The 13,311-nt window shown below is 39.5% G+C and overlaps 1 protein-coding gene across 1 annotated transcript in view; it reads right to left on the bottom strand.

Annotated features, from left to right (window-relative positions):
- The window catches only part of PIN1 (peptidylprolyl cis/trans isomerase, NIMA-interacting 1), a 33,302-nt gene that overhangs the window by 13,144 nt on the left and 6,847 nt on the right, over positions 1–13,311 (bottom strand). The window contains exon 2 of the mRNA XM_032210231.1: positions 8,162–8,362. Within this exon, the coding sequence (XP_032066122.1) occupies positions 8,162–8,362 (201 nt within the window). The remainder of the gene's footprint in view (positions 1–8,161; positions 8,363–13,311) is intronic.

The raw sequence follows: 13,311 nt of genomic DNA, 5'->3' as shown, positions 1-13,311 counted from the left end.
CTGACGTCCCAATGACACGACGTGCGATCTTGGAGCTCCAAGATCACAGTCAATACTTTTGCTGCTGGATGGTCCTTTTGGACCTAAACCGTCCCGAAGAGACAGTGACAGGGAAGAGTACGTCTTGTTGATCTCAGGGACATCACAAAGTCCCTGATTGATCCAAGAGAATCTCTTCTTGCCGGCGACAAAAGCACAGCCAAAAGCTGCTGAAGTTGGGACAGCTCCGCAACGGGAGGAAAGCATTGGCTGATGCCACATATGAAACCCAGCTGGGCATATTTCTTGGTGAGCCGTATCCCTTCTAGAGCCAGACAGCTATCAAGTGATACATGCAAGATGGCCCACTCGTTAATGGTTAAATCACTGATGAGATCAGCTTTATTAGACTGACCTAGCATTCAGGAGGAGGAGCTGAACGCCAGGGCTTCTGAAAATCTACCGACAGGGTATCGGGGCTGAAATGTGGAACATCTATAAACAATAGTCCTGCATCCTCCAGGAGTGACCTGTCCCTTGTCTCACACCATATCTCATCTTGCCTATCACTATCATAATTGTTTGGCCTTCCTCTGTCCCCCAACAGCAGCCCCATCCCCATACTGTTATTTCTTCAGGTTCTTGGGTTAATGAATAACAGAATATAAATATCTAAGCCCTTAGTTCCCAAGACGAGGAACCAGCTACTATTCAGTTCAGCTCAGTTCGGTAAAGAACAGAACAACAGAGTTGGGACTTTGGAGGTCTTCTTGTCCAACACCTGGGAGGAGTAACTGGGCACCCCAAGACATATTACCAACTCTCAAGAGTTTCTCAGGTCACACAGTAACCTCCCCCCCCCCTCACTCTACTATGATACACCTGCACACACTAGCATAAATAGGCACCTCTTCTCTGTAGCTACCACCGGCAGTCAGGGTGTCGCTTCCTTTATACATGGTCAATTCCTCTTCCAACTCTCATCAAGAGGAGAAATTCACAGATACACACTCACAACAACATACAGGGACAGCCCTCCCTTGCTACTCCCACAGTCTACTAGAGACTCTCACCCAGAGAAAGGAGAAAAGGAGGGGGGTTTCTTCCTTTCTTTTTTTAAAGGAATGGGCACTCAGTCTAACAGTGGCAAACCCACAGTACAGCTCTCAGGCACTTCTCCATTCGATGGAATGTAGAGAGACATCACAGCTTTTGAATATCTTTTCATGGTTGCTCTACCCAGAATTAGTCTACAATATATTTCTTGACTGCTGATTCTTCACCACCAATGGATTGATTCTAAAAGGTAGAGATACCAACTTCTTATCTTCATTGTCAGTTATGGCTGGTTATTCTATCTGTGGTCATTAGTTTTATCTTGTATATATTTAATCTTGGCCCCACTTTTTCACTGTGCTTGACTTTTAGAATGTATAGATCCTTTGCATTTTGAGGGAGATGGACAGTTAAAGAGATAGGAAATATAAAATAAAATTTTCAGCTATGCCTGAAAAAGGATGTTCTACAGCTGGAGGAGAGCAAAACAAAGCAACCAGAATCATTTGAGGACTAGAGCAGCTCCCCTGAGAAGGAATGTTGTAAACATTAAAGATTTTTTAGTTTGGAAAAAATGAATATGAGGGAAAGATCTTAGAAGTACAGAAAATGTGGGCAGAAAGAAGTGGGGGAGGGGAGTTTTCACATACAATATTTTAACTCTGGGTCCTTTATTAAAATGCAATTCAGGACCAATGGGAGTAATGCATAATAAAATGGGATGTATCATCAAAGTCACCAGGATTCGAGCTCAGGATTAAGGAAATTTTATCTTTAATGACAGGATGAAAATATTCAAGAGGAATTAGGTTACCGATGGTCAGGTTTTGACATTTATTTCCCTTTAAACCATCATACCACAAATACCAATAACTAGGGAGCAACAATGGCTGAACTATTGTCTCCTCTTCTCTTATATTTTTGACATCTTGAATGGCTCTGATTGATCACACGTGGGCTCTTAGTCTGATCTATATGAGCTAAAGGATATCGGAACCCTGCCAGATCACACATCAAGCCCAACCATATGCATGAGAAGGAATAATTCCTTTTAAATCCTGTTTCTTAGCATCTTAAGTTTTAAGAGCTGCAGTCTTTTCCACTACTACTATCATCTTGAGAGCCAGCAAAAAACTCAAATAGAAGAACAGAAAAAAAAGTCTCCATGGAAAAAAAAATGGGGGGGGGGTCACTTTCCTGCTATCTTGTTCTCTGACTAACTTGGCTGGAGTTCATCCATTAGAGAGATTACTTCCTCTGTCTTTGTCCCAGCTATAAAGAACATGGAAGACTCCTTTGCTTGTGATAATTAATTTCCCTGCTAGAGCTTTCAGCAGGGCTAATTTAATAATATTCTAAGATCATTAATAACCATTTCTGAAATAACAGTACTACTGAGATGCTAAGAACATTGCCTTCAAAACATTATTTCCTGCTGCATGCAGGCTTTGGGATACCATGGACTTCTGCCAGGATCTAAATTGAACTTATCTAACATTAAACTACCTCAGGCTATATAACTCAAGGAAAAGGGAAATAAGTAATAATTTGGGGAAGGGGGAGAATGAGACAAATTCATAATTCAGTACTAAACCTTGATTTCATTTCTTTCCCTCTAACAAGAAACAAAAAAAAATAATCAAAACTGATGCAGCAGAGAAAAAAGGTGGCAATATTTGCAAGTCCAGGCCTGTTCTTTCAAATGTTCTAGCGCCATAGAAAAGCTTTCAGACTTAATCTAGTTGCCTTATGAAAAATCTTCATGATGCACATAGCTTTGTTTCTAAACATTTTGTACCTGTTTGACAAAACTAACAATATAAATGGATCAACACAAACAGAAAAATATCTGTTAATTAAAGGACAGTCCTCAGCTTACTACTATAATTGGGGCCAAAATCCTTTGTATGATTGTGGTGGTCATTATATGGGGTGTGGGGGTGGCCTCTGGGAATGGGGTACGTGTGTGTGCCTCAGGGCTTTGTGGAGGTTCTGGAGGCCTTGCACTGCTCCCCACCAAACCCTGAAGGTCTCAGGCAGCTACAGGGCCCACCACCTTGTGCAAAACTGCTGCAGGCTAGGAGGTCTCAGCTGGCTACAGAGCCCAATCGTGCACATACATTCCTTCACTTACCTCTCCTACCCAGCTGATGCAAGGCACAGCCTTCCTACAGAGGTCAGTTTGTGCAATTCTATAAGTACCATTCTCTATAGCAGTGTTGGTGAATCTTTTAGACACCGAGTGCCCAAACTGCGTGCATGTGCATGCCTAAACAGAAAGGTGTGTGTGCATGCGTGAACACGCGGACATGTGCATGCATGGACATGTGTGAATGTATGCATGTGCGGATATGTGAATGTGCACACATGCAGGAGACCTGAAGACCAGCTGACCAGTGGAAGGCGGGAAATTGCAACACTGGCAACGTGGCAAGCGGTAAGGTCCTTTTCTTTCATGAGCTTCTGTTTCGTTGTTTGCAGATAAACAGAAGTTGATGAAAGAAACACCACAGAGATCTGACCTGGGGCGACCGGGTGCGTGCCAGCAGAGAGGGTTCTGCGTGCCACCTCTGGTACGCATACCATAGTTTAGCCATCACGGCTCTATAGACTTCCCAGGTGTAGTGGTGGGGAGAATATTTCTGTTTCTGCACCCCACAGGAGGAGGAATTTTGCTTGGTGCATGAAAGGGAACTTCTCTGGTGGGTGCAGAAAAGCAGAAACAAAGCTTAAATCTTCATGATTTAAAGATTTAAGCTTTGTTTCTGTATCTCACCGAAGGATGTGAGCTCTCCCCTGTACGGGGAAGGGAACTCCTCTGGTGGGGTAGAGAAAAGGAGCCTAGATCCTGTTCGCAGCAGTTCCCAAGTGCCCTGTGATCATGTGATCTTTTCTGCCGGCTGCCCCAGAAAGTCAATGGGGAAACCAGCAGGGAAGGTTGCACGCTGCTGCCACCTGCCAAGACAACTCCCTCTTGTCTCAAGGGAGTGGCTGAAGGAACTGCGGAAGGCAGCTGGCATTCCTTCAGGGTGCAGAAATGGAGCGTAAATCATGAAGTTTTCAAGCACCTGAGATGTGGTTGTATGACTTCAGCAGAGCAGCAGGGTGATGTTTTATGATGGCCGGACATGCTTTATGGATCCTAAAGCATCCTTTCAGAGGCAACTGTACCTATAAGTGTTTGTTAAACAACTGGTCATAAGGACTGCCTGTAAGCAGCAAAGCATGCCTTATATCAAATCAAATCATGAGATATTCTAGCTGTCCATGGTATTCAAATATCTCTCAATATCTCTTCAAAGGGGATTTTTCAGAAGCTCAACATTGTAATTCATTTTGTTTCGATACAAATCAGATAACAGGTGAATGTTTTCTAACTGGTTGTGCCTAATAGTAAATACCAACAGAGGCCTTTCACAGCTTTTAAATCAGCTGCTCACACATATCTAAATCGTGTAACTATAACTGTAAATAACCCCAAACAGTCCTCCCAAATCTAGCAAATCAGGCAAGTGAACTCATAAATGAATCTGGCCAATCCCTGTAAACAATTTAACACATTCACAAAGCTTCTGTCAATTCCCTTACCTTACAATGGTATTTAACGAATACACAGTAATAGCAGAGTTAAAATCTACTAAACAAATACATGACAGGCAATGACGATACACCTGTCAAACTGATGGCTCCCAAAGCATCTATTTAAACAATTCTGAGTTATAATTATGTTCATTAGATATGATCTCTCTTCACAGAAATTCAATGAAGCTCAGCTGTTTGATTGCGACTGAGGTGGGCATTGATGTAATACATTTTGTGAGATTTTGTTGTTGTTTTTGTTTATAATTTTACTTGCTCATTTTGGGAAGATAATAGCAGGCTGTTCTCACTAAGTCAACAGTATCCATCTTTCTTTATCAAGTCAAAGTACACATCACTTTTAAATAATTATATGCAAAGTTCTATGACCTTTGCAGCAAATGGAATATTTCAAGGGCAGATGGAGGTTCTGGTAGAAAATGGATTTCCTTCCCTTCTGACCATAGTATTTCACACTTTGGAGAATTATAAAAAAAGATAATAAAAGTGACAAATGCATACATTCCTAACTGGTTTTATCAAACCTGCAGCAGAAAAATTGGATGAAACAACCTTTAATCACATCTTTCTTTCTGTCCTTAAATGACACAGAAGATTGTTCTAACACAAAAATTATCAGATGGGACTTTTGTCTCAGGGGCTATCAACTGATACTTTAATACATTTTAAACAACGCTTGAATATAAAAATTACATCTGGATCTCATATAAAACAAGATTAAAATGTCTCTTTCTATAACCTTATCAGATGATGGAGGCCATTTATTGCTACTGCAGCAACAACTTTTCATTTACTTGGTGTTCTATCTGAAAAAGATAACATGCAGAAAAAATCTGGTCTCAGAATTTCTACTTGAAAATGTAGTTCTGGGACTTTGGTTTCAAACCAAAAGCAGGGCTTGGGGAAGGCAAAAGCCCGTTTTTGCGAACAATGGGTGGAAAATGGACAGTTTTTTTGCAAAAATGGGGGTATTTTTGCCTTCCCCCAGCCCTGCTGAAGCCTGCAAAGTCCTTCCGGGGGCTGGGGAAAGGCAAAAATGCCTCTATTTTTGCGAAAAACAGGCCGTTTTTTGCAAAAATGGGATGCAGGGGAGGTCTTTGGGAGGCCAAAAATGGCTGTATTCAGTGTATAAGACACACCAACATTTCCACTGCAACAGCCGCTCGTGCAACCCCACTCTCCAGCCATGCAGAGCGCTATTCACTGACCATGGGGCATTCCGAAGGCACCAAAAGCCGCGGAAGCCGGGGGCAGCGAACAGGTGCTCACGCGCTTGGTGATACCCCTAGGTCAGTGAATAGCGCTGTGCACGGCTGGAAAGGGGGTTTGCCGGGTGGCTGCCCCTGAGTGTGATCACTTCACAGCTGCTGTGTTGCGATGCTGCAACAGCGCAACTCAGCCGTTGACCCCTGAGGCTGTGCCCGCTAGCAAGACAGTAGCTGCCCAGCAACCCCCCTCTCCAGCTGGGCACAGCGCCGCTCGCCAACCTAGCGGTATCCCGAAGGCACCAAGCAATGTGAGTGCCTTTGCCCTCCCCCCCCGGTTCCCGGGACTTGGCGCCTTCGGGATACCGCTAGGTCGGTGAGTGGTGCACTGCCTGGCTGGAGGGAGGGGGTTGTCCAGGGGGGTTATTTTTGGGGAGGGGGCTTATATTTTTGCCCACCTGAAAAATGTGGCATGGCCTTAGTTTCAGGACATGACATATTTTCGGGGAACCACTATACATACATACATACATACATACATACATACATACATACATACATTCAGAAAACATTTGTTACCACTTCTCCTGGCGCTTCCCCTCATTTTTCCATGCAGCAGTGATCTGACTTCCATGGGAAAAGGTCAATGGACTGAAAGTGACTTGTTAGCTGGCACTCTCATGATAAAAATGATTCAAAATAAGAATGGACAAATAGCTGTTCAGCTGCCATTTCCATGCAGTAAAACAAGAAGGATGAGGTCTTTTTGTGTCAGAAAAGCATTAAAAAATAACTTATTCCTCTACCATTCTTATAGAGAGTTAGGAAGATGTTGATGGAGATATGCTAAAGGATTTTTAAGTCACATCCAGATAACATTCAGAGATGGCTCATCTTGTATATGGATATAATAGATCTTAATAACCTAGATTTTCTAAAGAAAGTAGAATAGAACATAACAGAACGAAATATTGGAATGGAACAGAACAGAATGGAAAAGGGAGAGAGAGAGGAAGAGGGATAGGGACAGGACAAGGACAAGGGCTGAACAGTCAAGCAGAGTGGAGTGGAGTGGGTTGGGATATATAGAATATAGGAATGGAACGGAACAGAACATTGGAATGGAATAGGAGGGAAGGGAAGGGAAATGGAGAGGAGAGGAGAGGAGAGGAGAGGAGAGGAGAGAAGAGAAGAGAGAGAAGAGAAGAGGAATATTGGAACGGAACCAAACAGAAGATTGGATTGCAATGGGAGGGGAGGGAATGGAACGGAATGGACCAGAATAATATTGGAATGGAACAAAACAGAATGTTGGAACCCTATGACTCTCATTAAGTATTGTACCTTATGATTCTTTACGAATGTATCTTGTCTTTTTATGTACACTGAGAGCATACTCATCAAAGACAAATTCCTTGTATGTCCAATCACATGTGGCCAATAAAGAATTCTATTCTATCTATTGAGTGTAACGGAATGGAACAGAATAGAATATAGAATATTTGAATGGAATGAAACAGACCAGAACAGAATATTGTCATGGAATGGAACAGAATAGAATGGAACACTGGAACAGAACAGAATATTGGAACGGAATGGAACATTTTCTATTGACCAAGTGTGATTAGACACACAAGGCATTTGTCTCTGATGCTTAAGCTCAGTGTACATACAAGCAACAAGTGATTTGGATCAGTTTCTCTCTTGCTTTCTCTCCCTCCTTCTCTTTCTATCTGTCTAGAAACATAAGCATAAACATAAATATAACTAGTGCAAAGCACTTCATACTTCTGACCAAAGCTTTTGGTCAGCCTACTGTATTTATTTTGCACATGTAAATTATCATATTTTATATAGGACATAATATACTGTGGTAGTTGTGATTCTGGGCAAAAATTGATAAAGTAATAAAGCTATATAGGTCAGATGAATGAATGGGTAGTTTTGGCAATAAGCCAAGCAAATGGAAGCCTTTTGTAGATCTTCCCCATTTCAAAATGTATTTCACTATTCTAAAGCCTTGACATAACAACATAATGAAATATAAGATTCCCATGAATCAGCTCTCATACCAGAATCAGTATGGTATTGGGAATATACAATTTGCAGAATTTTTGAAGCCTCCCACAGAAACATATAAAACTGAAAACAAAAGGGATTAAGAATGAGCAGGAGGACCCTTCTACCACCTGCTATCACCCAATAGCCTATTAGGCTCTACAAAAATATTAAAGGACAGAATTGCATGACGTGCTAGGTGGCCAGATGCAGAAAGGAGGATTATAGAAGTTATGCTCTCACTTTCCTTTCCTTTTACTTGCCATTAATTAGTTCCAGGGCCTCCTCCTTGCTTCGAGTGATTTTATCTTCCCTCCATGATGCGGGTCTCCTGGATTGATTGTGTTTCACCAAGAGATGTGAGCATCGCACTTTTGTTGGCTCCCCTTGACCATTCTTGCTGTTTCCAGTGGGGCGCTCCCATTGGCTGGCATTTGTGATATGGTTGAAATAATAAACACGCCCTGCAAAGTAAAATAGAATTAGTTCTAAGGCAAAGCAGTTCACTAAGAGCTTTATTCTTTCTTAAAATAAATTTCCCATGATCTTCCCTTCCCATTGTAATATTTCGGTTTCAGCTTTTCTTTCCAGCATTTAATCCACTCTCACTCTCTTCCACATCAGCAGGTTGATGTATTACTTCTCAAATTTGTGCCACCAACTCATTCAATATACCTCCCCTCAACGAGTACCAAGTACAGCCCCAGCATTACATTATCTTGTGATTTCACTGAATGTGTAAACTGTATGAAAGAATGACCATTGGCTTACCTGAAGGGTCCTTTTCTGTGCACCGCAAGAGAATCCAAGCGACGGGTTAAATCAGACTGATTTAACCCGTCGCTTGGACTCTCCAAGCAGTGCACAGGAAAACAACATATCCCAGGTGAGTTTTAATAAAATATTTTTGGTGATATAAAAATGAAACTTTTGGGGAAAATTAAAAAAAATAGACTGAAAGCAGAAATGTTCCATGTAAAAAAGCATTAGACAACTCACTGATTTTCCAAGAGAATGCTTGGGAAATGGATATAAGAGAAGAGCATGTAGAAGCTGTTTGGAACATAATGTAAAGATTTACATTATAGAATGTCACAAATGTATATGCATTTACATTAATGATATGAAAGTAAATGGCTCATAAAATGTCATAAAAATGCATATAAGGGAATTATTGCTGCAAGAAATTATACAAGAGAAAGACTCTTATACAGAACATAATTAAAAAGAGCAGGGAATAGCTAAGAGGAAAAGAGGAAAGGAAAATGCAGAGTGATTTTGATGGGAAAAAATGGGTTTTAGAAGAGGGCTAAACAAGGAGCTTCCAGAAGTTAATGTAATTAAAATTGACAGAATGAATTGGAATTAAACTGGCACAAGGCAATGCTGGAAGGAGTATTTCGAAGATTTGTAGAGGAATGACAGGAATAAGCTGAATATTGCAATTAGAATATATATTTTAAAATGCAAGAAAAAAATTAACAGAAGTAGGAATCTTATGGGACAGTTAATAACATGTGAAAAAGTCCAATTGAAGCAAATGCTATTAATATAAATTCTCAAGAAAACTGATAATGAAAAGTTATACATGCTATGAGAATGTTAAAAATGATAAAGACTGCAGATGTTGACAGCAAAAAATTTAAAATAATAATATGGACTATGGCTGTGGAAACACCGGAAGCAAAAAGGAAGCAAAGGTGATTGCAAAAACAACAGGAAGATTAAATGTGCTTAGAAAAATGTTCGGCCAAATTCTGATAGGAAGGTTATGAAAGGTGAGCAAAATTTGTGAAGTGAGCAACTTTATTAGCCAGAGGGTGTGCGTTGTCCTTTTCGCCATGTCGTGAGAAATGAATGTGAGAAATAAGTTTCTTGTATGTTTATTAAGAGAAAGTGCCTGACAGAAAGCTTAAACTATGTTTTGTGTGAATATGCAATTAAACATTGGTCGCTAAAGACAGTGAAAGATGAATAGAAAACATGCTTAATAAATGGAATGTTTAACAGGCAGTTCAATGCCAAACATATATACCACATGTATGATGTTCCTTTGACTGCTTTAATGTGTTTAGAATACATCTTCAAGAGGCAAAAAAGTGTTGCTTTTGCTGCCCTCTTGTGGTGCCTGGAGGCTTGGGGGGGGGGGGGAGATGTAGTACAACAGGCTTCAGCAGAACCCTGATAAACTGAATGGCTTTAGATACATGGAGACTTAGGATCCAAGAGCTTAACGTGTTTAGTCCTGGATGGGATTGCATTCCTAAAGCACAATTTGGGGATCCTGCTAGATTCATGACTCCTGCTCAAAGAGCAGATGGACATTGTGGCTAAGAGACCTTTTGTACAACTTTGTGCACCTTTCCTAGATTGAGAAGCCTTATGCTTAATAAGTTACGCCCTGGTCATTTTGCGTTTAGACTACTCCAATGCACTCTACATGGGGTTATCCTTGAAGAGCATTTGGAAGTTACAATCACATGAAAAATCTTAGGGGCCCCTAGGGTGGCCCATGCTACACCACGGTTGCATGAACTGCATGATTGTTGACTTGCTTCCTGGTCCAATTCAAGGTGCTCACATTTAAAGCACTTAATGGAATGAATCCAGGCTACCTGAGGAACCATCTCAGTCCAATGGGATTGGCCTGCCCCACTTGCTCTGGCAGAAAGGAGATGCTCAGGATCCTGCCAGGCAAGGAATTCCAGCTGGGGGAGGGGGTATCCAGAAGAAGAGCCTTTTCTGCCATGATTTCCACCCCTTGGAATATGATGCCTCTTGAGTTGAAATCTATCACCATCCTATTGTCCTTAGAAGAGAGGCTTAAAACATGGATTTGCCAACTGGCTTGGGATCCAACAAGGGCATCCCATTTTGGAGGGGACTAATTGACTAGTAGATCTCACCTCAACCCCATGCATGCACTGGTTCTTTTTATCCATTTGAATCTTAATTGTAATGTTTTAGCTTTTAACATCTGCTGTTTTAATGTTTTAATTCTCTTGTTGTTTTTTATGACATTATAAGTTGCCCAGAGATGCTTGGTAGAGAGATGGGCATTTAATGAATACAAATAAATTCCTGTGCTGGTATTACTATAGGTATGTTGATCAGGAATATGAACATACATGTTTCTTGTATGCAGATGATGCTAAACTTCTGGCTAAGAATCTAAATGATTTGCAGTAAATGTTAGGCTGTATAGCATAATGAGAAGCACAAATATGAAAAATAATGTAACCAAGGCCAAGCTTGTTGCCTTGGATAGGGAAAATGGAGCCAACAATGGCAAGTTATACATGAAGGGCAAAAGCAAATGAAAAAAAAAAGAATTTATATAAGCTTCTTTGAATGTTTACTAAAGATGGGGAAATGGATAAAGACAATCTAAGATACAAGCAGGCTGATACAAAAGTACAGAGTGGTCTGTTGCCTAGTGTAAGTGAATGCTGAAAGAAGCATAAATGGCTGTATATAAGAATATAGCTCTGCATATTTTTATAAGGAAATGAGAATTTAGTATGAAAACATAAAATGCAGATGGAATGGCCTACTGATGCATGAGCAATAAAGCAAGGAGACTTGTATAGAGCACATAAGTGGCACAGTGGAAGCAAGGATGTTTTGCAATGATAGAATGGTATGAAAAAGTAAAGTAAATGGTATTGGTATTAAGTTGTTTTAGCTATATTTTCTTTTTGTGTACTGCATTTATCTTTATTTTCTTATTTATTCCATTTCTATAGCTTAATATCTTTGGTTTACTATTTTTTACTCCTTTTCTCACTCTGCATAATATTGCTTAACATGAAAAAGAATATTATGGGTATGTTTCACTGGAAAATCATTATCCAAGACGTGATTTGTAAGCAACAATCAAATTTCTATCATTGAGATTTGGTATGTTCAGCTGCTATTATGAATAATTTTTCCATACAATGTGCACATCACACACATAATATGCAATTTTACATTATTCATTTTGGCGCCAAAAGATTCAACAAGATTATAGGTGATGTTAAACTTTGCAATTACACCTCCTGAGTCACTAATGGGATAAGAAGAAAATGGTTTTTCTCTGTAAGACATACTCTTTAAAGAAATTGGGCCAAACTGTTAGGCTGCATAAATCTTAATAACCTAATATTCTTTTCTCATACTTTAATCACTGTAATTTACATCATTTACAGAAAATGCTAAAATTGTTTTTCAATGTTATTAATGACCTGAAAAACAGTCTGGTTTAGAATGAAAATCTAAAAATAAGCATATTATATTTAAAATCTCTTCACTTCAATCTATCTGTCAAAAATAGATATCTAAGTAGGCCTTTTAAATACAGAAAGAAAAATCCAGAGAAACAACTGATTTTCAGTCATTATGATTTTAAATTATTTTCTATTGTGAAAAAAGGTAACCACTTTTCAACTACTTTGCTCATAAAATATAGAAGAAAAGTTAATAATAGAATAGCCAACTCTCCCATACCAACAATGGGACAAAGTTACAAACATTGTATTAAACTGAAAAAGACTGCTAAGCAGTGTGAACACAGATCAGATTATAATATGATCATAGCTCATCTTCCAGAAAGTACTGTTAGGAAATAACTATTTTAGGTCTGAATTATATTTGAGGCCTTAAATTCATTCCAAGATCAAAAACATTAACAGTAATGAGGGTGGATTGCATGACAGTGCAAAAACTGTAATTTGCTTTTTAAAGACACTGTAGTCAAGTCCAGATAGTTCTCAATTTACAACCATAAATGGAATGAGAATTTCTGTCCCCAAGCAAAGTGGCCCTTAAATGAGTCATCACATGACCAGATCCAATTTACGACAATTTTTAGCATAATCATTAAACAAATCAGCATGGCTGTTAAGTGTTAAAGACACAGTCTTTAAATGAGTCATGTGGTTGTTAATTGAAATTGACTTTCCGCAATTGATTTTGCTTTTCAGAAGCTTGCTGGGAAAGTCAAAAATCATAATCAAGCAATTGCAAGCCAATGCCACTATCATAAATGGAAGCCTGTTCCAAGCACTCAAATTAAGATTAAATGATCATGGGGATGGGTGAGACAATTGTAATTTCAAAGGTATATCATCACTTTTTCCAAACCAATGTAATTTTGAATCATTGTTAAATGAACAGTCGGAAATTGAGGACTACTTGTACAGACCTTCTTAGTCCAATTGAAGTTAAGAAAAGCTGCAGGATCAACTGTCTAATGTAAAATTTTCCATGTAGTACCCTGACATTTAAACCTGGTTGCAAAAATCCATTTCAATTTTTTTTACAAATTTAAAATAACATACAAATAACATGCCCTTCTTTTCTAACTTGTCTTTGAAAACTTCAGTATAGATGCTACATATATACACTATATTGCCAAAAGTATTTGCTCACC

Source organism: Thamnophis elegans, chromosome 2, assembly GCF_009769535.1.
Source record: "Thamnophis elegans isolate rThaEle1 chromosome 2, rThaEle1.pri, whole genome shotgun sequence".
Taxonomy (NCBI): Eukaryota; Metazoa; Chordata; class Lepidosauria; order Squamata; family Colubridae; genus Thamnophis; species Thamnophis elegans.
This window is presented reverse-complemented; position numbering and strand designations above follow the sequence as displayed.